At 48.9% G+C, this 26,990-nt stretch overlaps 1 protein-coding gene across 1 annotated transcript in view; it reads left to right on the top strand.

The window, feature by feature from the left end:
- The window catches only part of LOC140412603 (endonuclease 8-like 2), a 30,573-nt gene extending 9,223 nt beyond the window's left edge, over positions 1 to 21,350 (top strand). The window contains exons 3-4 of the mRNA XM_072500840.1: positions 512 to 708; positions 20,955 to 21,350. Of these exons, the coding sequence (XP_072356941.1) occupies positions 512 to 708; positions 20,955 to 21,238 (481 nt within the window). The 3' untranslated portion in view covers positions 21,239 to 21,350. The remainder of the gene's footprint in view (positions 1 to 511; positions 709 to 20,954) is intronic.
- The last annotated feature ends 5,640 nt before the right edge of the window (positions 21,351 to 26,990 follow it).

Here is a 26,990-nt window from a genome sequence, read left to right as displayed (position 1 = left end):
CCCTACCTAGCCTCCACCCCATCCCCACAACCCAGCAACCCCACTTAACCCTTTTGGACACTAAGGGCAATTTATCATGGCCAACCCACCTAACCTGCACATCTTTGGACTGTGAGAGGAAACCGGAGCACCCGGAGGAAACCCACGCACACACGGGGAGGATGTGCAGACTCCGCACAGACAGTGACCCGAGTGACTGAGTTTCCCTGAGTTAGAGAAGTGTCCCAGCTGGGAGAGTGGGAATTCAGGGTCATGGATCAGGTTCGGACTGTATCGCAATCTCAATGATCTCTCACATGGTGAAACTGCATGCTGCCATTCCCTGGGTAAACTGACGGGCAAAATCGCCTCTGCACTTCTCACCTGGAAAGGCAAGTGGCACCTGGCAATTTCCCCCGGGTGAATGTCTGGGATTGGGGGAGAAAACATGGGGCCAGAGGGGATTGTGTGAGTGAGGAGGTTGAAATGTTAGTGGGGCTCTCGACCAATCCCTCTCCTTCTCCCTCCACAGGTTGGTGCTGTATTTCCCAGGAGGGCAGTTCCTCGTATTCTACAATTGCCGGATTTGTCCCTGCAGCAGCCCTTCCGCCGGCCGTACCTCGGACATCCTGTGCCCAGAGTTCGACAGGAATCTGGCAATGCAGGCATTGCAACTACCTCAGCCAATCTGCTACACCCTGCTTAACCAGCATCACTTCTCTGGACTGGGTCAGTAGCAACCTCCAACTTGGAAAGAATGGCAATTGGGAGACAGTTTATGTAGCGGAGAGTGGGTTGTGAATGGAGGGAGGGTGGGAGAGAGGGTGAGAGAGAGAGAGAATGTATGATGTTTATTGATTGGATGTTGTTTTGAATTTAATTCTGAACTGTCAGGGTTTCGAAAGGGCCTCGTAACCCGTGGTAACTCCATTGTAATCTCACACACATCAGCTCCAGTACAGGTAGGCCACAGGTTACAGTTACCCCATTCTCCTCACTCAATGTTTCCCGCCCATGGACCCACCCATTACAGAACTCTCCTTGTCCCAGAACTGCTCCAATACCCTGTTTATGTCACTGCATCATTTAAAGAGGAAAATAAACGAGGTAACAATTGAACATCATTGTGAGCAAGTAACTGGAATTTATAATCAGAGCCAAGAATGAATGAACACTTTATCTGTATAATCGACAGAGAGAGAGGCTACAGGGTCGGAGTGTATTGGGTTAAAGAGACTGTTCTCTGGTGTAGTGCGACATAATGTTCCAGAGGGATCTGTCCTGAAGCCTCAACACTTCACTACATTTAGAATTGACTTGAGTCCTGTCTCTAAGATTGCTGACAACAACTAGTCCAGGTGGCACAGTAAATAACGGAGAAGGAGCAGAAAGCGGCAATGACTTTGATGAAAGAATGCTCGCCAAATTTGCTGATGACACAAAGATAGATAGGAAAGTAATCAATGAAGAGGACGTAAGGAGGCTACAAAGGGACAAATGTTAGATGAGTGGGCAAAACATTTGGCAGATGGGGTATAATGTGGGGAAATGTGAACTTGCCCACTCTGGCAGGACGAATAGAAAAACAGCATATAATTTAAAAGAGAGATTTTGAACTCTGAGGTACAGAGGGTGTTGGCGTTTCCAGATGCAGGGGCTGGTTTAGCACACTGGGCTAAATCGCTGGCTTTGAAAGCAGACCAAGGCAGGCCAGCAGCACGGTTCAATTCCCGTACCAGCCTCCCCGAACAGGCGCCGGAATGTGGCGACTAGGGGCTTTTCACAGTAACTTCATTGAAGCCTACTTGTGACAATAAGCGATTTTCATTTCATTTCATTTGAGTTAGTGTTACAGATACACAGCAGGTGATAAGGAAGGTGAATGGAATGTTGATGTTTATTGTAAGGGGACTGGAATGTAACAGTTAAACATTATGCATACATTAGATATAAAACATGTCTGTAGTGGGTAAAGTCTTGGAGGGGATTATAAGGGACAAGATTTATAATCATCTAGATAGGAATAATATGATCAGGGATAGTCAGCATGGCTTTGTGAAGGGTAGGTCATGCCTCACAAACCTTATTGAGTTCTTTGAGAAGGTGACTGAACAGGTAGACGAGGGTAGAGCAGTTGATGTGGTGTATATGGATTTCAGCAAAGCGTTTGATAAGGTTCCCCACGGTAGGCTATTGCAAAAAATACGGAGGCTGGGGATTGAGGGTGATTTAGAGATGTGGATCAGAAATTGGCTAGCTGAAAGAAGACAGAGGGTGGTGGTTGATGGGAAATGTTCAGAATGGAGTACAGTCACAAGTGGAGTACCACAAGGATCTGTTCTGGGGCCGTTGCTGTTTGTCATTTTTATCAATGACCTAGAGGAAGGCGCAGAAGGGTGGGTGAGTAAATTTGCAGACGATACTAAAGTCGGTGGTGTTGTCGATAGTGTGGAAGGATGTAGCAGGTTACAGAGGGATATAGATAAGCTGCAGAGCTGGGCTGAGAGGTGGCAAATGGAGTTTAATGTAGAGAAGTGTGAGGTGATTCACTTTGGAAGGAATAACAGGAATGCGGAATATTTGGCTAATGGTAAAGTTCTTGAAAGTGTGGCTGAGCAGAGGGATCTAGGTGTCCATGTACATAGATCCCTGAAAGTTGCCACCCAGGTTGATAGGGTTGTGAAGAAGGCCTATGGAGTGTTGGCCTTTATTGGTAGAGGGATTGAGTTCCGGAGTCGGGAGGTCATGTTGCAGCTGTACAGAACTCTGGTACGGCCGCATTTGGAGTATTGCGTACAGTTCTGGTCACCGCATTATAGGAAGGACGTGGAGGCTTTGGAGCGGGTGCAGAGGAGATTTACCAGGATGTTGCCTGGTATGGAGGGAAAATCTTATGAGGAAAGGCTGATGGACTTGAGGTTGTTTTCGTTGGAGAGAAGAAGGTTAAGAGGAGACTTAATAGAGGCATACAAAATGATCAGGGGGTTGGATAGGGTGGACAGTGAGAGCCTTCTCCCGCGGATGGATATGGCTGGCACGAGGGGACATAACTTTAAACTGAGGGGTAATAGATATAGGACAGAGGTCAGAGGTAGGTTCTTTACGCAAAGAGTAGTGAGGCCGTGGAATGCCCTACCTGCTACAGTAGTGAAGTCGCCAACATTGAGGGCATTTAAAAGTTTATTGGATAAACATATGGATGATAATGGCATAGTGTAGGTTGGATGGCTTTTGTTTCGGTGCAACATCGTGGGCCGAAGGGCCTGTACTGCGCTGTATTGTTCTATGTTCTATGTTCTATGTATAGATATAGGTTAAATATACATTACATATACTACGGGCGTGATTCTCTGACCCCCCGCCGGGCCGGAGAATCAGCCACGCCATCCCGGCCCGGAACGCCATTCTCCCGCCCGTGAAAAAACAGGAGGGTGCACATGGCCCCGGGCCGCACAATCGCCGCAAACGGCCGTAGCGGCAATTCTCCGGCGCCGCCGCGATTAGAATCATAGAATCATAGAAGTTTACAGCATGGAAACAGGCCCTTCGGCCCAACCAGTCCATGCCGCCCTGTTTTTACCATTAAGCTAGTCCCAGTTGCCCGCACTTGGCCCATAACCCTCTATACCCATCCTACCCATGTAACTATCTAAATGCTTTTTAAAAGACACAATTGTACCCGCCTCTACTACTACCTCTGGCAGCCCATTCCAGACACTCACTACCCTCTGAGTGAAGAAATTGCCCCTCTGGGCCCTTCTGAATCTCTCCCCTCTCACCTTAAACCTATGCCCTCTAGTTTTAGACTCCCCTACCTTTGGGAAAAGATGTTGACTATCTACCTTATCTATGCCCCTCATTATTTTATAGACCTCTATAAGATCACCCCTAAGCCTCCTACGCTCCAGGGAAAAAAGTCCCAGTCTATCCAGCCTCTCCTTATAACGCAAACCATCAAGGCCCGGTAACATCCTAGTAAATCTTTTCTGCACTCTTTCTAGTTTAATAATATCCTTCCTATAATAGGGTGAACAGAACTGCACACAGTATTCCAAGTGTGGCCGTACCAATGTCTTGTACAACTTCAACAAGACGTCCCAACTCCTGTATTCAATGTTCTGACCAATGAAACCAAGCATGCCGAATGCCTTCTTCACCACCCTGTCCACCTGCGACTCCACCTTCAAGGAGCTATGACCCTGTACTCCTAGATCTCTTTGTTCTATAACTCTCCCCAACGCCATACCATTAACTGAGTAGGTCCTGGCCTGATTCGATCTGCTAAAATGCATCACCTCACATTTACCTAAATTAAACTCCATCTGCCATTCGTCGGCCCACTGGCCTAATTGATCAAGATCCCGTTGCAATCCTAGATAACCTTCTTCACTATCCACTGTGCCACCAATCTTGGTGTCATCTGCAAACTTACTAACCATGCCTCCTAAATTCTCATCCAAATCATTTATATAAATCACAAATAACAGTGGACCCAGCACCGATCCCTGAGGCACACCACTGGTCACAGGCCTCCAGTTTGAAAAACAACCCTCTACAACCACCCTCTGTCTTCTGTCGTCCAGCCAATTTTGAATCCAATTGGCAACCTCACCCTGGATCCCGTGAGCTTTAACCTTCTGCAACAACCTACCATGCGGTACCTTGTCAAAGGCTTTGCTAAAGTCCATGTAGACAACGTCTACTGCACTGCCCTCATCTACCTTCTTGGTCGCCCCCTCAAAAAACTCAATCAAATTTGTGAGACATGATTTTCCACGCACAAAGCCATGCTGACTGCCCCGAATCAGTCCTTGCCTCTCTAAATGCTTGTAGATCCTGTCTCTCAGAATACCTTCTAGCAACTTACCTACTACAGACGTTAGGCTCACCGGTCTGTAGTTCCCAGGCTTTTCCCTGCTGCCCTTCTTAAACAAGGGCACAACATTCGCCACTCTCCAATCTTCAGGCACCTCACCTGTGGCTGCCGATGATTCAAATATCTCTGTTAGGGGACCCGCAATTTCCTCCCTAGCCTCCCTCAACATCCTGGGATACATTTCATCAGGTCCCGGGGATTTATCTACCTTGATGTGCTTTAAGACTTCCAGCACCTCCTCCTCTGTAATATGCACACTTCTCAAGACATCACTATTTATTTCCCTTAGTTTCCTAACATCTATGCCTTTCTCCGCCGTGAATAGCGATGAGAAATATTCATTCAGGATCTCACCCAACTCTTGTGGCTCTGCACATAAATGTCCTTGTTGATCCTTAAGAGGCCCTACTCTGTCCCTAGTTGCTCTTTTTCCCTTTATGTATCTGTAGAAGCTCTTTGGATTCTCCTTTGCATTATTTGCCAAAGCAATTTCATGTCCCCTTTTTGCCCTCCTGATTTCCCTCTTAACTCTATTTCGACAATCTCAAGACTCTTCAAGGGATCCACTTGATCCCAGTTGTTTATGTAAGTCGTATGCCTCCTTTTTTTTGACCAGAGTCTCAATATCTCGAGTCATCCAGGGTTCCCTACTTCTATCAGCCTTGCCCTTCACTCTAAAGGGAATGTGCTTACCCTGCACCCTGGTTAACACATTTTTAAAAGCCTCCCATTTACCAGCCGTCCCTTTGCCTGCCAACAGTCTCCCCCAATCTACCTCTGAAAGTTCCTGTCTGATACCATCAAAATTGGCCTTGCCCCAATTAAGAATTTTAACTCTTGGGCCAGACCTATCATTCTCCATAGCTATCTTAAAACTAATGGAGTTATGGTCACTTGTCCCAAAGTGATCCCTCACTAGCACTTCTGTCACTTGCCCTTCCTTATTTCCCAAGACGAGGTCAAGTTTTGCCCCCTCTCTAGTCGGTCCATCCACATACTGAATGAGAAATTCCTCCTGAATACACTCAACGAATTTCCCTCCATCCAAGCCCCTAATGCTATGGCTGTCCCAGTCAATGTTGGGAAAGTTAAAGTCCCCTACTACTACCACCCTATTATTCTTGCAGCTATCTGTAATCTCCTTACATATTTGCTCCTCAATTTCCCGCTGACTATTTGGGGGCCTGTAGTACAGTCCTACCAAGGTGATCTCTCCCTTCTTATTTTTCAGTTCCACCCATGTAGACTCAGTGGGCGAACCCTCGGATATATCCCCTCTAAGTACTGCCGTGATGTTCTCCCTAATCAAAAACGCCACTCCCCCTCCTCTCTTACCTCCTGTTCTATCCTTTCTATAGCATCTGTACCCCGGAACATTGAGCTGCCAGTCCTGCCCCTCCCTTAGCCATGTTTCAGTCATAGCTATAATATCCCAGTCCCATGTGCCCGTCCATGCCCTGAGTTCATCCGCTTTGCCCGTCAGGTCCCTTGCATTGAAATAAATGCAGTTTAATGTAGACCTTCCTTGCTCTCTGCCCTGCTTTCTCAGGTCATGCTTTACACACTCTCCCTTCCTGCCTTTTGTTTCTGTCCCCACTGACTTCCTACATCGGTTCCCATCCCCCTGCCACATTAGTTTAAACCCTCCCCCACTGCACTAGCAAACACCCCCCCGAGAACATCGGTTCTCCGGCCATCCGAAAAAATCCGAGTGGCGCCGGCGCTGTTCTAACATGCTCTGGGCTGGCGGCACCTCGGGGTTGAAGGGTCCGGGGGCAGCCTGTGGGGGGGGGGGCCTGACCCGCGATCGGGGCCCACTGATCGGCGGGCCGGCCTCTCTGGCTGCGGACCACTTTCCTTCCGCGCTGGCTCCTGGATCGCTGCGCCATTTGGTGTCGGGGCCGGCGCGGGGATGATGGCCAGTGCGCAGGCGTGGACACCGCGACGCCGGGACCGGCAGCTGGCCGTGCTGGCCCACCCCCTCCAGGACCGAGGATCGGGTCTCGGAACCAGCGCCGGTGTAAAGTACTCCCGTTTTGGAGCTGGCACTCTGGCGCCGGAGCAGAGAATCGCGGCCGATATCTCTCTCTCTATTTGTGTGACGGAGGTGGGAAGCGGAACAGCTGGCCAGTAAGTGTAGAGACTGGGGAAAGCGGGAGACTGAGATAAACTTAGCGCAGAGTAAGAGCAGACTGAGGGAGGCTGCAGGGTTCAGCGGGACTGCAGGTCTGGAGCGCGTTTGCTTCAATGCAAGAAATATAACGGGTAAGACGGATGGACTGAGAGCCTGGATTGCTGCATGGAAATAATCATAATCTTTATTGTCACAAGTAGGCTTACATTAACACTGCAATGAAGTTACTGTGAAAAGCCCCTAGTCGCCACATTCCGGCGCCTGTTCAGGTACACAGAAGGAGAATTCAGAATGTCCAATTCACCTAATAGCGCGTCTTTGGACTGTGGGAGGAAACCGGAGCACCCGGAGGAAACCCACGCAGACACGGGGAGGACGTGCAGACTCCGCACAGACTGTGACCCAAGCCGGAATCGAACCTGGGACCCTGACGCTGTGAAGCAATTGTGCTATCCACTGTGTACCGTGCCGAACTATAATGTAATTGCAATTACGGAGACATGGTTAAAGGAGGGACAGGACTGGCAGCTTAACATTCCGGAATATCGTTGTTTTAGACGGGACAGAAGAGGAAGCAAAAGGGGTGGGGGAGTGGCATTGCTGATTAGGGAGCAGATCACAGCTGTGTTGAGGGAGGACACATTGGAGGGATCTTGTAGTGAGGCATTATGGGTCAAGCTGAGGAATAACAAGGGTGAAATACAATGTTGGGAGTGTGCTCTCGACCTCCCTGCAGCCCACAGGAGGCAGAGGAGCAGTTGTGTAGTCAGATACTGAAACAGTGAAAAAGCAGGGTAGCTGTGATGGGCGACTTTAATTCCCCCACATTGATTGGGAATCCCTTACAGCCAGCGGCTCGGTGGAGTTAGATTTGTTAGATGTGTCCAGGAGATCTTTTTGATCCAAAATGTTGACAATCCAGCCAGGGAGGGGGCCAGACTAGATATTGGGGAAGGAGTCAGGCCAGGTGATTGATGTTTCAGTGGGGGAGCATTTTGGGCTTCGGGACCATAATTCTATCCGATTTTGGGGAGTCACAGAGAAGGACAAGAGTGGCCCGCGGGTGAGGGTGCTGAATTGGGCGAGGGCCAATTACATCCAAATTAGACAGGACCTGGGGAATGGGGATTGGGAGCGGCTGTTTGAGGGCAAATCCACGTCTGACATGTGGGAGGCGTTTAAAGTTGATTGAAGTGCAGGACAGGCATGTCCCACAAAGATGAAGGATAGAAATGGCAGCATTCGGGAACCATGGATGACGAGGGAAATTGTAAACTTCGCCAAAAGGGAAAAGAAAGCAGATGATCGATCCCGGCCTCTACAAACTGACAAAGCCCTGGAGAAACACAGTGACAGTAGGAAGGAATTAGGAGGGTTAAAAGAAATGTCTTTAGCAAACATGGTCAAGGAGAATCCCAATGCTTTTTATGCATATATTAGGAGCAAGAGAAAGAGTGGACCCACTCAAGGACAATGGACGGAAGTTATGTGTGGAACCACAGGAAGTAGGTGAAATCCTGAATGAGTACTTTGTATCGGTATTCACCAGGGAGAAGGGCATGGTGGATGTTGAGGTCAGGAATAGGTGTGTGAACGCTCTTGAGAAAATCGATATGTCAAAGGAGGAAGGGTTGAGTATCCTAAATTGCATCAAGGTAGACAAGTCGCCAGGGCCGGATGGAATCTATCCCAGGTTTCTGCGGGAGACAAGGGGAGAAATAGCTGGGGTCTTAACAGATATCTTCACATCCTCTTTGACCACAGGCGAGGTTCCAGAGGACTGGAGAATAACCAATGTTGTTCCCTTCTTGAAGAAAGGGAGCAGGGATAATCCAGCACCACCTTAAACTGTATCAGGCACATCGTTGCACAAGAGGAGGTCCCGTTTACCCTTCGCAGTGCCTCACTTCATACTCCCCAATTGATCTCCATTCCCAACTCCGCTTCCCATTTCTCCTTGATCTTCACCACCCGCTCACCTCCCTGCCCCCCCAACCACTTATATAGATCACCAATTCTTCCCTCCCCTTCCACATCCGGAAGCAGCAGTTGCTCCAGCAGGGTGTATCCCGGCAATCTAGGGAACCCCTTCCAGGCCTTTCGTGCAAAGTCCCTAACCTGTAGATACCTGAATTCACTCCCCCTCGGCAGCTCTACCCTCTCCCTCAGCTCCTCCAGACTGGTGAACCCTTCCTCCAAATACAAATCCCTCACCTTGACCAGCCCCACTTCCCTCCACCTCCTGTATACACTATCCATCCCCCCCCCCGACTCAAACCCATGATTCTCGCACAGCGACGTTAGCACCGACATCCCTTCCACCCTAAAATGCCTCCTCAGCTGATTCCATATCTTCACCGTGGACTGCACCACTGGGCTCCCTGAATACCTACTCGGAGCCATTGGCAATGCTGCCGTCACCATAGCCCTCAAACTGGACCCCTTACAAGATTCCTCCTCCATCCTAACCCACTCTACCCCTTCTCCTTCCCACCACCGCCGCACCTTGTCCACATTCACCGCCCAATAATAATGAAGCAAGTTTGGCAACACCAACCCCCCCTGCTGCCTGTGCCTCTGTAGCAGGGTCCTCCCCACCCTCAGCACATTCCCCGCCCATACAAACTCAGAGATGATTGTGTCCACTTTCCGAAAAAAGGCCTTTGGTATAAAGATCGGGAGAGCCTGAAAGATAAACAAGAACCTCGGCAGAATATTCATTTTCGCCACTTGGACCCTCCCCGTCAACGTTAAGTGCAGTGTGTCCCACCTCTTAAGATCCTCCCTGGCCCCTTAGGGGCTGTTTAGCACAGGGCTAAATCGCTGGCTTTGAAAGAATCCCCAAGTGCCTAAACCTATCCCTCGCTACCGTAAATGGCATCCCCCCTAAATTAGCCCGCTGTGCCAGCTCATTCACCGGGAATACCTCGCTTTTCTCTACATTCAGCTTGTGTCCCGAGAACCCTCCAAACCTCCCCAACAGGCCCATAATCCTTCCCATACTCTCCAACAGATGCGAAACATACAGCAAGAGGTAATAGGCATGGAGCGACACCCGATGCTCCCTCTGTCCCCTCACTATCCCCTGCCACTCTGCCGACCCACTGAGAGCCATTGCCAATGGCTCTATGGCCAGCGCAAACAGCAGCGGCGAGAGCGGGCACCCCTGTCTCCTACCCCTGTGTAAGTCAAAGCTTCGTGAGCTCATATCATTCGTCCTCACCCTCACTCTTGGCGCCACATACAGCAACCGCATCCATGCCACAAATCTCGGCCCAAACCCAAACCTTCCCAAAACTTCGAGCAAGTACCGCCACTCCACCCGATCAAATGCTTTCTCCGCGTCCATGGACACCACCACCTCCGGTACCAGAGCTCCTGACGGATTCATCACCACATTAAACAGCTGTCTTCGATTACTCGCGAGCTGCCTGCCCTTCACGAAGCCTGTTTGATCCTCTGCAACCATCCCGGGACACAATCCTCCATCCTCACCGCCAACAACTTAGCCAATACTTTCACATCCGTGTTCAATAGTGTTATGGGTCCATACGACCCAAAATCCACCGGATCCTTCCTTTTTTTGGGGATTAGTGTGGTTACTGCCTGCTTCATCGTCTCCGGTAACTCCCCCTTCTCCAGCGCTTCATTAAACGCCCCCAACAGATGTGGTGCCAGGTCTGTCGCAAATTCCTTATAAAATTCTGCCAGGTACCCATCCGGCCCAGGGGCCTTCCCCGACTTCATACCCCTGATACTATCCAGCACCTCCCCCAGCCCCAGAGGCTCCTCCAACGCCTGCCTCTTTGCTTCCTCCACCTGGGGAAATTCCAGCTCGTCCAGAAACCGCCCCATGTCCCCCTCCTCTCCTCCTGGGTCTGCCTCATAAAGTCCCTGGTAATACTCTCTAAATGCCTCATTATCTTCTCTGGCTCTGACACCACATCCCCAGCCCCAGTCCGGATCTTCAGTATTTCCCTGGACGCAGCCTGCCTCGGCAGCTGGAGCGCCAGCATGCGGCTTGCCTTCTCCCCATACCCGTATTTCACCCCTCTAGCCCTACACAGTTGCCCTACCGCCCTCCCCATTGTCAGCCTGTCAAATTGCCCCTGCAACTTTTTCCTCCTCGCCAATCCCTCCACGGTGGGCACCCTCGACTATTCCCTGTCCACCTCCGCTATCTCGCTCACTAGACGGTCATGTTCCGCCCTCCTTTCCTTATTTGCACGAACTGTAAATGAGATAATTTCTCCCCGGACCACTGCCTTCAGTGCTTCCCAAAAAATGCCCGCCGACACCTCCCCATTCTGATTGAACTCCACATAATCCCTAATCGCCAACCGCACCTTATCACAAAAACCTCCATCCGCCAACAGCCCCGAGTCAAATCTCCTCTGCTCTCGTCCCGTACTGAACCGAATATCCAGCCAGTGGGGTGCATGGTCCGAGATAACTATCCCCGCATACTCTGCCCCCTCCACCCCAACAAAATCTCCCGACTCACTACAAAGTAATCAATCCTCGAATACACCTTATAGACGTGTGAAAAGAAGGAATACTCCCTTCCCCCTGGGTTCTGAAAGCACCATGGATCCACCATACCCATCCTCTCCATAAACCCCCCCAGCTCCCTTGCCATTCGTACCCTACCCATCGACCTGGGGCTCGATCTATCCACCCTCGGCTCCAGGACACAGTTACAATCTCCTCCCTTGATCAACTGGTGAGTGGCCAAATCCGGGATTGCTGCCAGCAACCCCCTCATAAAACCCACATCATCCCAATTTGGGGCTTTCACATTTAAAAACTCTACCGGTGCCCCTTCCAATACCCCACTCACAGTCACATATCTCCCACCCGGATCCCTCACTTCCTTCGCATGTTAAGTAATGGGTTAAGAGACATTGCAATTAGTTGTCTCATTTAGTTTAAGTATCCATTAATTGACACTGAAATGTAAAGGGGCTTCAGGTGGCCTCTGTCAGGTGGTGTGTTGTTAAGAGTTTTGTGCAGAGGCTGTGGAAGGGAAATAAACGGTGTTTGGTGAAAAGGAACAAGAACTTAAACTCTTCATATCACAGCAACTAAAACAGCTAACACCGCACTCTCAAATCCCATTTGTTTGCTCATTAAAATCGCCACTCCCCTCGATTTCGAATCAAACCCCGAGTGAAAAACCTGCCCAACCCACCCCTTCCTTCACCTAACCTGGTCCTTCACACGGAGGTGTGTCTCCTGCAAAAAGACCACCCCCGCTTTCAAGCTCCTGAGGTGCGCGAACACCCGCGACCTTTTAACCGGCCCATTCAGTCCCCGGACGTTCCACGTTACCAACCTTACCGGAGGCTTGCGTCTCCAATCCTCTCTACCGTCCGTCATCTTCCCCACTTAACTCCTGCCCCTTAAATTCCACTCTGTACCTAGCCCATCCCAGATGGCCCATTTCTTCGCCCTTGACTATGTCATCTCTCACCCCCTGCCGCGTCGCATAACCCCCCCCCCCCCCGCTTTCCCCCTTCCCCTTCTTCCCCCACCCCCACTTCCCCTTTACCCCCTCCCTCCGGCCACCTCTCTTGGCCTTCTCCCCCACCACCTCACTTCCGTTCACCAGCATAACCTGCTAGCGCGGCTGCCCCTGCCCAAAGGCACATCCTAAAGACCTCCCCCTCCCTCTCCCCCCGCACTCCTCAGCTCCAAGAAGGCCTCCTGCTGGCCTTACCCCCCCCACCCAAACAAGGACTTCTCCTGAACTCCAGGTAGCTTCCTCTAAAAGCAAACAAACAGATGTTAAACACAAACAGTCCCATAAAAGAGGAGGGGGGATGGGAACAACTCATTACAATCTCGACATTGAACAGAAATCCCCCCCACTACGAAAAAAGACAAAAATCTCCCAATCCTACACCCACTTCAAACATGCTCCCGCCCATTACATAGTGCCAGCACCCCGGTTCCCCAAGCACCCCGGTTCCCAAGCATTGTCCACTCAGTTCTCCCCCAGTTTATGCTCCTTAATGAAATCTTCGGCCGTTTCTGGGGTCTCGAAATAATACTCCCGGCCTCCGAACGTCACCCATAATTTCCCCGGGTAGAGCCCCCCAAACCTGAGCTGCCGCCGGTACAGCACCGCCTTGGCCTTGCCGAAACCTGCCCGCCGTTTTGCCAACTCGGCTCCGATGTCCTGATAAATCCGAACGTTATTTCCCTCCCAGTCGCAGCTACGCCTCTCCCTGGCCCACCGCAGAATTCTCTCTTTCTCCACAAATTTATGGAGCCTGACGATCACCGCTCGCGGCAGCTCCCCAGCTCTGGGCTTCTGCCTCAGGGACCTATGCGCTCGGTCCACTTCAGGGGCCTTATCCAGCACCCCTTCTGCCACCAGTCCCGCCAGCATCCTCGAGACGTGCCTCGTGGCACTCACACCTTCCACTCCTTCAGGAAGGCCCACTATTCGCAGGTTCTGTCTTCTCGAGGTATTCTCCTGCTCCTCAACCTTTGCTCTCAACGTTTTACACAGGTCCCCTGGGAGCCCCACCTCTGCCTCCAGAGCCACCACACGATCGCTGTGGTCCGAGATCACTCCTTCAATCTCCCGAATCTGTGACCCCTGCACCTCCAAACACCTCTCCATCCGCTCCAAAGTACTCTTCAGGGGACACAGCTTCTGCAATGGCCTTCGAGCGATCCTCACGCATTTCTTTCCTCTGTTTATGGAATTCCTCCTTGATAAAAGGTCATCAGTTCCTGTATCTGGGGCCTTACAGCTTGCGCCTCCCGCCTGCAGGCTGGAAGAGGCTAGTGCGGCATCACCAGACTGTTTCAACTTTCCAGCCAAATCTCTCTGTTTTCTGCCGGGTCCGGTGATCAGGAGACAGACCATTCCCCGGGTAAACTCCTCCTCTAACATTCACCTACGCCTTTTCATCACAATTCCACCCGGGTAAAAAGAGCCCTTTTCTGTGACTTTGCACAGAAACAGCCCTTTCTGTGACTAATCACTCCATGGTCATAAGCGGAAGTCACACTTTTCCACATTGTATTCCATCTGCCACTTCATTGCCCACTCTCCTAGCCTGTCCAAATCCTTCTGCAGCCCCCTTGCTTCCTCAATACTACCTGTCCCTCGACAGATCTTTGTACCAAATGCAAACTTAGCAAACAGTGCCTTCAGTTCCGTCTTCCAGATCATTAATGTATATTGTGAAAAGTTGTGGTCCCAGCACCGACCCCTGAGGCACACCACTAGTCACCGGCTGCCATCCTGAAAAAGACCCCTTTATCCCCACTCTCTGCCTTCTGCCAGTCAGCCAATCCTCTATCCATGTCAGTATCTTACCCTGAACACCATGGGCTCTTAACTTATTTAACAGTCTCCTATGTGGCACCTTGTCAAAGGACTTCTGGAAATCTAAATAAATCACATCCACTGGTTCTCCTTTGTCTAACTTTCTTGTTACCTCCTCAAAGAACTCTAACTGATTTGTCAGACACGACCTCCCCTTGATGAAGCCGTGCTGACTCAGTCCTATTTTACCGTGCACTTCCAAGTACTCCGCAATCTCATCTTTAATAACAGACTCTAAAATCTTACCAATGACCGAAGTCAGGCTAACCAGCCTATAATTTCCCATCTTCTGCCCCCCTCCCTTCTTAAACAGTGGTGTTACATTAGCCACTTTCCAGTCCTCTGGGACCCTTCCTGCCTCCAGTGATTCGTGAAAGATCATCACCAATGCCTCCACAATCTCCTCAGTTATCTCTTTTAGGACCCTGGGGTGTAGTCCATCCGGTCCAGGTGACTTATCCACTTTCAGACCTTTCAGTTTCCCCAGAACCTTCTCCTTAGTAATGGTCACTGCACTCACCTCTGCCCCCTGGCTCTCCTGGAACTCTGGCATCCCACTGGTATCTTCCACCGTGAAGACTGATGCAAAGTAACTATTCAGTAGAAAAGAGCTCAAGCAGAGAGTTAGGAGGGCAAAAAGGGTCACGAAATGTCCTTGGCGGACAGGATTAAGGAGAATCCCAAGGCATTTTATACGTATATTAAAAACGAGAGGATGGCGAGAGAAAGAGTTGGCCCACTCGAGGACAAAGGAGGGAAATTATGTGTGAGAACCTGAGGAAATAGGTGAGATCCTTAATGAGTATTTTGCATCGGTATTCACAAAGGAGAGGGACACGTTGATTGGTGGTGTCTCAGAGGGATGTGTGAACACTTTAGAACAGGTCGATATTACGAGGGAGGAAGTGTTAGGTGTGTTAAAAAGCATTAAGGTAGACAAATCCCCAGGGCCAGATGGCATCTATCCCAGATTACTGAGGGAGGCAAGAGATGAAATCGCTGGTCCCTTGTTATGGGCGAGGTGTTTTCAGAACCCCAAAATGTATCATGGAGTTCAACCAACCTCCCCCTTTAATGGATTGTTAGCTTTTGAAGCACACGACTTGTTCCCCAGGGGTGGGATTACAATTATGGACTCGTGGTTTTTAACGCAAAACAATGTTTATTCCATGAACTCAACTTAACCTTTTAAATAAACATTGGATCACTTAACACCCCTTACTTCAAAGATAACCCTGAAAATAATACAACACTAAATAATCCCTCAGATTATTACTTTAAACATCCAAAAGACTTCACCTTTAACAACAGACATGAGGTTACATTCAATATATTTATAGTCTTTGGATTTGCAGACATCCACAGACCAGCTCTGTTTCTTCCTGCAGCTCTTTGCAAAACACAAAGACACCCCCAGCTTTCTCCTTGAACTGGCTTTCTCCTTTCCAGCATCTCTCAGTAAACCAGCCAGGCACCTTTTAGCTGCTCTCTCCCAAAACTGAAACTAAAAACTGCAAAATGGCTGAGCTGAAGCCCAGCTCCACCCACACTCTGACATCACTGCATTTCTTAAAGGTACATTGCACAAACATTCAATTCTTAAAGGCACTCTCACATGACACCCTGACAGAAATCTTTGTGTCCTCATTGGCCACAGGTGAGATCCCAGAGATTTGGTCCCCGATCTGGGAGCATATCCCACCTTTTAAACTCCTCCTCCATCTGCTCCACCAGCCTCGTCAAGTTGAGCTTGTATAGAGCCCCCCAGCTCCTGGCCACCTGGATCCCTAGGTACCGAAAACTCCTTTCCGCCCTGCAATGACCTCCAATTGGCATTATTGGTTGGCCAATTGGAGTATGAGCTCCCTCAATGATAGCTCATTGAGGGGGCCCATATAAGCACCTGTGTAGGCTTTGTGACTGGAATGCTAGCAGCCCTGTTTGGAGCTGCTCTTGTATATAAGTTATTGCAAATAAACACTGGTGTGGTGACGGAACCCCTGCCTCCTGTGGACTATTACAGTGGCGACGAGGTAAACAAAGAACCTTGCGGAGACCAGCTGCCGCACTCGGAGGGTAAGCCTTGCTCTTTCAAAAATGCCTCTTTTTGGGAAGTTGGATGCATTCGACCCGACTATTGAGGACTGGTCCCAGTGTGTGGAGAGAATGTGTTACTTTTTCCAGGCCAATGAGATAACGGAGGACGGAAGGAAACGGGTTATACTGCTGTCGGCGTGCGGAGACCCTCAGCCTTCGCCATTATACGTAGTCTAACTTATCCCGATACGCCAGACACGATACCATTCCAAGAATTAACAAAATTGGTGGAAGAGCACTATGACCCAAAACCACCCCTCATTTTGCGTAGATACAGATTCTACACAACGAAGCGGGAAGACAGAGAGTCAGTCAGGAATTTCTTGACCCGCCTGAGAAGGCTGGCGGAAAAATGTGAGTTTGGCTCGACGCTAAATGAAATGCTTCGGGACCGGTTAGTGTGGGGCATAAACAATCTCACAATACAGAAGCGCCTGTTGGCGGAAACGCAGCCAGACTGCAGGCGGGCGTTCCAGCTCGCACTGTCCCTCGAAAAGGCAGCAAGTGGGGCGCAGGAACTACAGGGCACGCCAATGGAGGTAGATACCTGGGAGAGAGACTACCACAATGGGTCCAGCTACCAGATAGCCACCCTCAGGAAAAGCCTGAGGAATAGAGGGCCAAAGGAAAACCCCAGAACTGCCCCCAAGTCTGCTAGGACTAACTGGAGACAGAGGGAACCACCGGCTGAGGCTCCCCCAACAGAGAAGGACCGTTTCAGACAGAGTGGGGTAACAGCGACAGAAACCCTAGAAGGAGGTGGCAAAAGAGGAATAGCAGGTGGGGATGCAGGGAAGTACACAACCTAGATGCCCCATCCTCCTCCGAAGGGGGACAGTTATATAATATTACGATGAAGAAAGCAGAACCTATTAAGATTACCCCACGGGTGAACGGTCGGCCGACAATAATGGAAATAGACACGGGTGCGGCCGTATCAGTAATGGGAGTGGCAGCATTTTAAAAACTCAAAGATGGACTCCAGCCACTAACCCCAACAAAAACATCGACAAAACTTAAAACCTACACGGGGGAACCCCTGGAAGTTCTGGGCACGACTCATGTACCCGTGGAATATGACAAACAATTGCTCAGATTACCATTGACGATAGTCGAGGGCTCCGGACCGAACTTAATAGGATGGAACTGGCTGAAAGACCTAAACTTAGATTGGATGAAAATTTTCCAGAGTGGAAGCAGGCAGTTGAGTGGAGTACTCCAAAAATACCCGGAGGTCTTCCAAGAAGGTTTGGGGGAAATTATAGGCGCCAAAGCGACTTTGCATGTGGACCCAGAAGCCCTTCCGAAATGTTGTAAGGCCATGTCGGTACCTTTTGCAGTGAGGAAGAAAGTAGATGTGGAAATAGAAAGGTTACGGCGCGACGGCATTATCAGACCAGTACAGTTCTCGGAATGGGCAGCACCAGTGGTACCAATTTTGAAGCCAGACGGCTCGATACGTCTCTGTGGAGATTTCAAACAGACGGTAAACAAATACGCACTGCTGGACAAATACCCGATCCCGAAAATAGACGACCTATATGCCAAATTGGCAGATGGGCTTTTGTTCACGAAACTGGACATGAGCCACGCCTACCTGCAGTTAAAACTGGACAAGGACTCCCAGAAGTTCGCTACGAACAACACCCTGAAGGGACTTTTTCGTTATACTAGGCTACCCGCCTGCGCGATATTCCAGCATACGATGGAAAATATTTTGCAGGGACTACCGCAGGGGGTGATTTATTTGGATGATGTCTTAATCACGGGTAGGACAAACAGGGAACACTTAAGGAACCTGGAGGAAGTGCTCAGGCGTTTCGCAAAGGCAGGCGTACGGCTGAAAAGAGAAAAATGTGTTTTTCTGGCCCCACAAGTGACGTACCTGGGATATAAAGGAGACGAGTCGGGTTTACACCCATTGGAAGACCGAGTAAGGGCAATAAAAGAAGCCCCAGCTCCCACCACGGTCCAGGAGCTATGATCATTTCTAGGATTGGTAACATATTATGGCAAATTTGTTGAAAATAGGGCGTACATCCTAGAACCCCTCCACCAGCTACTAAAAAAGGGACAAGAATGGAAATGGTCCGCCCGCCAAAACCCAGCATTTCGGGACATTAAGGAACAGCTGTCATCAGAAAATGTCCTCGAGCATTATGACCCAAGGAAGGAGCTGGTGGTCACGTGTGACGCATCACCTTACGGGGTAGGAGCCGTCTTAGCCCATAGAGGAAGGAATGGGGAACGGCCAATAGCCTATGCTTCCAGGACCTTGGCGATGGCTGAGAGAAAGTACGCCCAAATCGAGAAGGACGGACTGGCGGTGATATTTGCCGTAACAAAATGTCACCAGTATCTGTACGGGCGGAAATTCACCACAGTGACGGACCATAAGCCGTTATTCGGGTTATTAAAAGAAGACCAGTCAATACCCCCGATTGCATCAACTAGAATCCAACGCTGGGCGTTGCTACTGGCGGCGCAGAGATACGTTCTGGAGCACAGACCGGGAACGCGAGTAGCAAATGCAGATGCTTTGGGCAGACTTCCCCTCCCAGACACCCCGCCGCTAATACCGAAAGTACAGGAGACAGTAATGACTCTAAATTTTTTGGACACCCTACCAGTGGACGCACAGCATATTCGGAGGGGGAGGGAGTGCGGGGTGAGGAGGGGGAGGGAGTGCGGGGTAAGGAGGGGGAGGGTGTGCGGGGTGAGGAGGGGGAGGGAGTGCGGGGTAAGGAGGGGGAGGGAGTGCGAGGTGAGGAGGGGGAGGGAATGCGGAGAAGTGACCTTTAAGGGGCATCTTGACAAATACATGAATAGGATGGGAATAGAGGGATACGGACCCAGGAAGTGTAGAAGATTGTAGTTTAGTCGGGCAGCATGGTCGGCACGGGCTTGGAGGGCCGAAGGGCCTGTTCCTGTGCTGTACATTTCTTTGTTCTTTGTTCTATTATAGCCGTACTGCGGGAGGACACCTCGGAGGGTTCACACAATGAGGCAATCTGGATAGAGCTCAGGAACAGGAAGGGGGCAATCACAATGTTGGGGGTTTATTACAGGCCCCCCACCTGCCAGCGAGAGATAGACGAGCTGATAGGCAGAGAGATTTTGGAAAGGTGCGAAAGTAACAGGGTTGTTGTGGTCGGGGAATTTAATTTCCCCGATATTGACTGGGACTCACTTAGTGCTCGGGGTGTGGGTGGGGCGGAGTTTGTAAGGTGTCTCCAGGAAGGCGTCTTGATGCAATATGTAGATCGTCCAACTCGGGAAGGGGCAGTACTGGACCTGGCAATGGGGAATGAGCCTGGGCAGGTGGGTGAGGTTTCAGTCGGGGAACATTTTGGGTGAAGTGACCACAATTCTGTAAGTTTTGGGGTATTTTGGACAGGGATGAGAGTAACCCTCGCGTTAAGGTGCGAAACTGGGGAAAGGAAAATGACAATAACATTAGAGCCCCATCTGCCTTTTTCACCCCCTATTAACCTGCCCTTCTGCCTTCAGAGATCTATTTACAAACACGCCAAGGTCCCTTTGTTCCTCGGAACCTCCCAGTGTCAGGCCGTTCATTGAATATTTCCTTGTCACATTACTCCTTCCAAAGTGTGACACCTCACACTTTTCAGGGTTAAATTCCATCTGCCCCTTTTCTGTCCATTTGACCATCCCGTCTGTATCTCCCTGTAACCCGGGACACTCAGCCTCGCTGTTAACCACCCGGCCAATCTTTGTGTCAGCCGCAAACTTACTGATCGGAACCCCCACATAGTCATCTGTCATTTATATAAATGACAAACAATACGGGGTCCCAGCACAGATCCCTGTGGTACGCCACTGGCTTCCAGACACCAAAGCAGCCGTCTGTCATCACCCTCAGTCTCGTACAGCTAAACCAGCTTGGAATCCAGCTAATCCGTTCCCCTGTATCCCAGTGCATTAGCTTTCTTTATCAGTCTCCCATGTGGGACCTTGTCAAATGCTTTGCTGAAATCCATGTAAACTACATCAATGACACTACCCACATCGAAACACCGCGACAGATGCTCAACAAATTCAATCAAATGTGTTGGGAGAAAGTGTGCAGAATACTCCAGCTGTGGTTTTAGCAAAACCCTGGACAATTGGAGCAAGACTTTCTTATTCCCGAGACTCCATCCTGCCTTCAATAAAAGCAAACATGCCGTTTGCCTTCCCGCTGCTGGCTGTTTTTTGGTTCCATGCCCAAGAATACCCAGCTTTCTCTTAACATCTGCTTTTCGGTGTTTCATATATTTTAATAAACCTTTTCAGATATAAAGTAACTATTGTGACTTTGCATTTACCTGCACTCGTTGTCCTCTCCTTCCCACTGCCTGCCTCCAAGGCGGGAATATTCCACTGGAAAAGGCTATTTGCCAGACCCTCCCTGACCTTTCGCTCTCTGTTCTGCACTTCGACATTTCATTCTGCTGTTCATTTTCGGTTGGGTTCAATTATTTTTTTTTTTGTTAATCCCTCTCTGTAATCTCTGTTTCCAGGTAATATCATTAAGAATGAGGTGCTGTACCTGTCTGCGATTCACCCCATGTGCCTGGGCTGCCTGCTTAGTGCTGACAAACGGCAGACTCTCCTCGACCAGGTGATCCAGTTCAGTGACCAGTGGCTGGACAACAAGATGAAAGGAAAAGGCTTAAAGTACCACATTTATCAGCGGGCGCGGTGCCCTAGAGGGCACGCTGTGGAGAGGGCAGAGCTGGGACCAGCTCAGGGTCTCCAGAGAGCCACATGGTGGTGTCCTGTGTGCCAGCCTGCTGTACAGTGAGCGGTTTGTTCACCTAGTTTAACTGGTAGGCTCTCTTATGGCATCATTTGTTTCTGCGTCTTATCAGCATGTTTTTGTTCTTTATGTATAATTAAAAATATCTTTTCTGCAATTGGCCTCTTTCTCCGTCTGTGGGAGCTGACACACTGGGGGCCATTTTCCAGGTCCGTTTGCCATGGGCGCAAACCCCGTCATAGCCACTAAATCCCGCGAGGGGGTCGTGACGGGATTTGGGGTGGTGAGATTTCCCGCCAGCAACATGATCAGGTTCAATAAGGAACCTGATTTCCATAAATTTACATTGATTTAACTATCATTAACAAAAATGAAAACTAGTGGGGGATCCCGAGATGGACATTGCCAGGAGGGGCTGGGGGCAGTGTCAAGGATTCCCCTTCTCCATTGGGGGAGGGAGGGGGGAGAGGGTTGGTAAACGCGTGGGGAGAAGAAGGGGGATAGAGTACTCTCGATCCTTCTGTGTGGAAAGTGGAGCTGAGTCCACAAAGATCAGCCATGATCTCATTGAATGGCGGAGCAGGCTCGAGGGGCCAGATGGCCTACTCCTGCTCCAAGTTCTTATGTTCTTATGTTCTCTGGTGTTGGGGTCACCCAAAAGATTGTTTGGGGGGGGGGGGGGAGGAGTCCTCCATGGCTGTGGGGGAGGAGTCCACAGCAGTTGTGGTAAAGCCATTTAATAGACAACAATATTATCTACACCAGACCCAGTTACATCTCCTCTCTGGTCCACGCCACATTGGCTGACCTTTGATCCCAGTGCTCATAGCGGGAGAGCTCACAGTCCCAATGAGCACGGGGAAACCCTGCAGATTATTACACGGGGGTTGGGAGGGAGTTCAATAAAGGGCAGCACGGTAGCATTGTGGATAGCACAATTGCTTCACAGCTCCAGGGTCCCAGGTTCGATTCCGGCTTGGGTCACTGTCTGTGCGGAGTCTGCACGTCCTCCCCGTGTGTGCGTGGGTTTCCTCCGGGTGCTCCGGTTTCCTCCCACAGTCCAAAGATGTGCGGGTTAGGTGAATTGGCCAGGATAAATTGCCCTTAGTGTCCAAATTGCCCTTAGTGTCGGGTGGGGTTACTGGGTTATGGGGATAGGGTGGAGGTGTTGACCTTGGGTAGGGTGCTCTTTCCAAGAGCCGGTGCAGACTCGATGGGCCAAATGGCCTCCTTCTGCACTGCAAATTCTATGAAACAAAATTCTCACTGATTGGGGGGGGGGGGGGCACGGTGGCACAGTGGTTGGCACTGCTGCGTCATGGCGCCGAGGATCCGGGTTCGATCCCGGCTCTGGGTCACTGTGGAGTTTGCACGTTCTCCCCGTGTCTGCATGGGTCTCACCCCCACAACCCAAAGAGGTGCAGGGTAGGTGGATTGGCCGCGCTAAATCGCCCCTTAATTGGAAATATTGAATTGGGTACTGTAAAATTTACAGGTGTCGCCCAACCTGTGTGTAACCTGGCTTGCTGATTCGATCAGGCCCCCCCCACCTCACCAAGTGTTGGCATAAACCTCACTCCCAAGTGTCAGCACCTGGCCCGGTTTCTGGGACAAACACTCCTGTTTTCAGTCCAGACCTGATACTTTTTCCATTTTCTGGAAAGTTCCGCTCACTGTGTGTGGAACAGGGAACCTGAATGTGTTTGACAAGGGTGGGGGGGGGGGGGGGGTCTTTGTGTCACATTCTCAGGTGTAGTTGATGGCTTAAATATTGCATCATGTCCATTACAGACTTTGAAGCAATAATTTGACTGAATGGTTCACAGGCCAGCATTGGGAGACACTGATCGAGGCTCTTTGAAAGAACAGTTGAATTAGTCAATCCATCCTACCCATGCAGATTGTAAGCTTTCCTGTGAGCATTTATCCAATAACTTTTTAAAAGTTACCATTGAATCTATTTTCACATTCTCAACTTGCTGTATTGACTGGGATGTAAAGAGTTAACAAGTTGATGTGTCATGCGAAAGTGCCTTTAAGAAGTGGATGTTTAAGCAATATACCTTTAAGAAAACAGTGATGTCATAGAGTGGGTGGAGCTCAGCTCAGTTCAGCCACTTTGCAGGTTTTTAGTTTCAGTTTAAAAGCAGTGTTTGTGTGTCTGTGTGTTTCCAGAGAGCTGCACGTTTTGCAGCTTAAAAAGTGCCTGGCTGTTTTGCTGGAGCTGAAGGCAACCAAGCTAATATATCTCTGCCATTCTACAGAAAATATATATATTGCTCGCACAGGGCTAAATCGCTGGCTTTGAAAGCAGACCAAAGCAGGCCAGCAGCACGGTTCAATTCCCGTAACAGCCTCCCCGAACAGGCGCCGGAATGTGGCGACTAGGGGCTTTTCACAGTAACTTCATTTGAAGCCTACTTGTGACAATAAGCGATTTTCATTTCATTTCATTTTCATTTCATTTCATTTCATTTTCATTTTCATATCCTTTAACCTGATGTGATTCTGTTTAAAGGTGTTAATTCTCTTGGAAGTTTGAAGGAACATTTTAAGGAATTATTTGCTGTTGCAATATTTTCTGAGTTATCTTTGGAGTAAGGGGTGTTAAGAGATCCAATGTTTCTTTCAGATGTTAAGTTGAGTTCATGGAATAAACAGTGTTTTGTGTTTAAAAACCCACGTGTCCATAATTGTAATCCCACACCTAGGGAACAAGCCGTGTGCTCGGAAAAGCAACAAATCCATTAAAGGGAGAGGTTGGTTGAACCCCATGATACATTTTGGGGTTCTGAAACGCCTCGCCCATAACAACTGGGGGCTCGAGGGGGATAAAAGTCTATCTATTGGATTGGCTTTTGTGAACTTAAAGACAGTGAAGGATTGTTGCTTTTCCAGTGTGGTATTTTAGTTTAAGTGGGGAGAGTGTTGTGAACAATGGCTCTTTCAGAGGTTCAGAAGTTTTTGGGGGTGGAGAATGTCACACATAGTACTTTACGGACAGAAACGAAAAGCAGACTGTTAGATTTGGCAAGAACATTGCAGTTAACATTACCTGATAAAATGCAAAAAGATGAGGTAATCATGGCGGTGGTTAAGCATTTAAAGTTGCCTGAGATAGAGTTTGACTCATTGGAAATGTCAAAAATTCAGTTGCAAATTAAACAAATGGAACATGAGAAAGAATTAAAGCGGCTGGAATACGAGAGTGAGAGAGAGGAAAGAGAAAGAGAGAGAGAGGAAAAAGAAAAGGAGAGAGAAGAAAGGAGAAAAGAAAGAATAGCCCTAGCAGAACAAAAGAAAAAGGGAGATACAGATCAGGGAAAAAGATAAAGAGAGGGAGTTTGAACTTCAGAAAATGGCCATGAAACATGACAATCAGTTAAAATTGGCAGACGTAAAGGGAAACGTACAGTTGGACGATAGTGTTGAGGATAGTGAGAAAGAGCGTCATAGTCGAAGGCTTGGTGGGAATCTATTTAAACATGTCCAAGCATTGACAAGGTTTGACGAGAAGGAAGTGGAAGCCTTTTTCATTTCATTTGAGAAGGTAGCTAAACAAATGAAATGGCCACAGGACATGTGGGTGTTACTGATTCAAACAAAGCTGGTAGGTAGAGCTAGTGAAGTGTTTGCATCGCTACCGGAGGAGGTATCTGGAACGTGTGAGGAGGTGAAAAAATCCATCTTAAGTGCATATGAGCTAGTGCCTGAAGCTTACAGACAAAGGTTTAGAAATTTAAGATAAGAATTTGGTCAAACATACATGGAGTTTGAAAGGCTCAAACAGAGTAATTTTGATAGGTGGATAAGGGCTTTGAAAATAGACCAAATGTATGAAGCTCTCAGAGAAATTATACTTTTGGAGGAGTTTAAAAATTCAATCCCTGATGTAGTGAGAACTCATGTGTAAGAACAGAGGGTTAAAACTGCGAGATTAGCAGCAGAAATGGCAGATGATTATGAATTAGTTCACAAATCAAAGATTGGTTTCCGACATCAGTTTCAGCTGGTGAGGGATAGAAACTGGGACATGAGAAATACTCAAGTGGCAAAGATGATCTGATGGGAGACAATAAAGAGAGTGTCCCTCAGATTTAAAAAGAAATCCAGGAGGGTGGAAAAGAAATGAAAAGTTTCAGATGTTTTCACTGTAATAAACTAGGCCATGTAAAGTCACAGTGTTGGTGGTTGAAGAAAAGCACTGGGAAGGCTGATGTGGTGAAACAGGATAAGACAGTGGGGTTTGTTAGAGTGGTAAAGGAAAGCCCAAGGGAAGCGAAGGAGGTGCAAACGATTGTACAGCCTGTTCAAGAAGTAATTGTTAAGAAGGTGCCAGATGTCTTTAAAGAATTTACTTGTGTGGTGTTGCTGATTTTAATTTCATTTTCAATTGGCTCTGTTTTATTACCTTTGTTCTCGAGTCACCAGGTATCTTTATGATACCGCCACGAGGTTCAAGTCCGAGTAATGATCAATAATCCAATACACCGATTAGTAAGATTTAAATCAAAGCACATTTATTATACACAGTAATCGCTACTCATGCACAAATTCTACGTCTAAGCTACTTCTACAACTAACAGGCCTATACTTAACTTCGGACTGGCCCACCAGGTCAGGGGAACAAATGGCCTTTCGTTCGGGTTCTGAGTCTGCGGGATTCGAAGTTGGTACAGATTGGTAGCTAGGAGCGCCTATCTCGTAGCGACCGTTGAATTAAGACTTACTTCTGTCGGTCGGCACTGGTCACCTGGTCATGGTCAATGTTGGTCCGTGTTGCTAGGTGACCCGGGCAGGACGCAGAGGTGAAGAAGAGAGTGATTTGAACTTGGGGCTCAACTCTTATAGTCCCCAGGGGCTTCCCGCCTTTCGGGGCGGACCCTGTACCTGGTCCCAAGTGATTGGACTTTGTCCCAATCGCTTGGTTCGATTTTCTCCAATGCTGGAGCGGTTCCCTCCAGATGGGCGGTCTTGAGGTGCTCGTTCACCTCCTTTTGTGTTGGCTCCTGCTGGCGCCGTGGAGTCTGGCTTTGCTTTGTGTGTCCAAAATGTGTGTCCAAAATGTTACTTATTGTTACTTTATGCTGATGGCCGCTGGTATCGATGTTGTCTGGCTTTTGCAGGGGTAAATACACAGCAAACCTGCAGCTGCTGGGTTCTGTCTTGTTGGCTGACTTTCCCATCAGCCTTTGCAGTTCGCCATTTTAAATCGGGAGTTGGCCAATTTAGGTGGCTACAGCGGGTAAAGTTTACTCGTGTATCAGGAGGAGCAGGTAAAGAAGTCACAATTTTAAGAGATACAGGGGTTAGTCAATCTTTAATGGTAAGAGATGAGGAATTATGTAGTTTGGGAAGAATGTTGCCAGAAAAGGTGGTGATATGTGGAATTCAGAGTGAGAGGAGTAGTGTTCCATTATATAAGGTAAGGTTGGAAAGTCCAGTGAAGAGTGGTGAAGTGGTAGTAGGAGTAATAGAGAAACTATCTTGTCCAGGAATACAGTTTATCTTGGGTATTGATCTCGCTGGATCGCAGGTGGGAGTGATGCCTACTGTGGTTGATAAGCCAGTGGAAAATCAGTCAACTGAAGTGTTGAAGGACGAATATCCTGGGATTTTTCCAGATTGTGTAGTAACAAGGTCGCAAAGTCACAGGTTTAGAGAAGAGGAGAAATCAAAGAGTGAAGATGAAGTTGAAGTGCAATTATCAGAATCGATTTTTGATCAGATGGTGGAAAAAGAACAAAAACAGGTGGAGGATGAGGCGGATATTTTTAGTTCAGGAACATTGGCGGAG

Source organism: Scyliorhinus torazame, chromosome 1, assembly GCF_047496885.1.
Source record: "Scyliorhinus torazame isolate Kashiwa2021f chromosome 1, sScyTor2.1, whole genome shotgun sequence".
Taxonomy (NCBI): domain Eukaryota; kingdom Metazoa; phylum Chordata; class Chondrichthyes; order Carcharhiniformes; family Scyliorhinidae; genus Scyliorhinus; species Scyliorhinus torazame.
The sequence above is the reverse complement of the archived record's forward strand: the minus strand, read 5'-3'. Positions and strand labels throughout refer to the sequence as shown.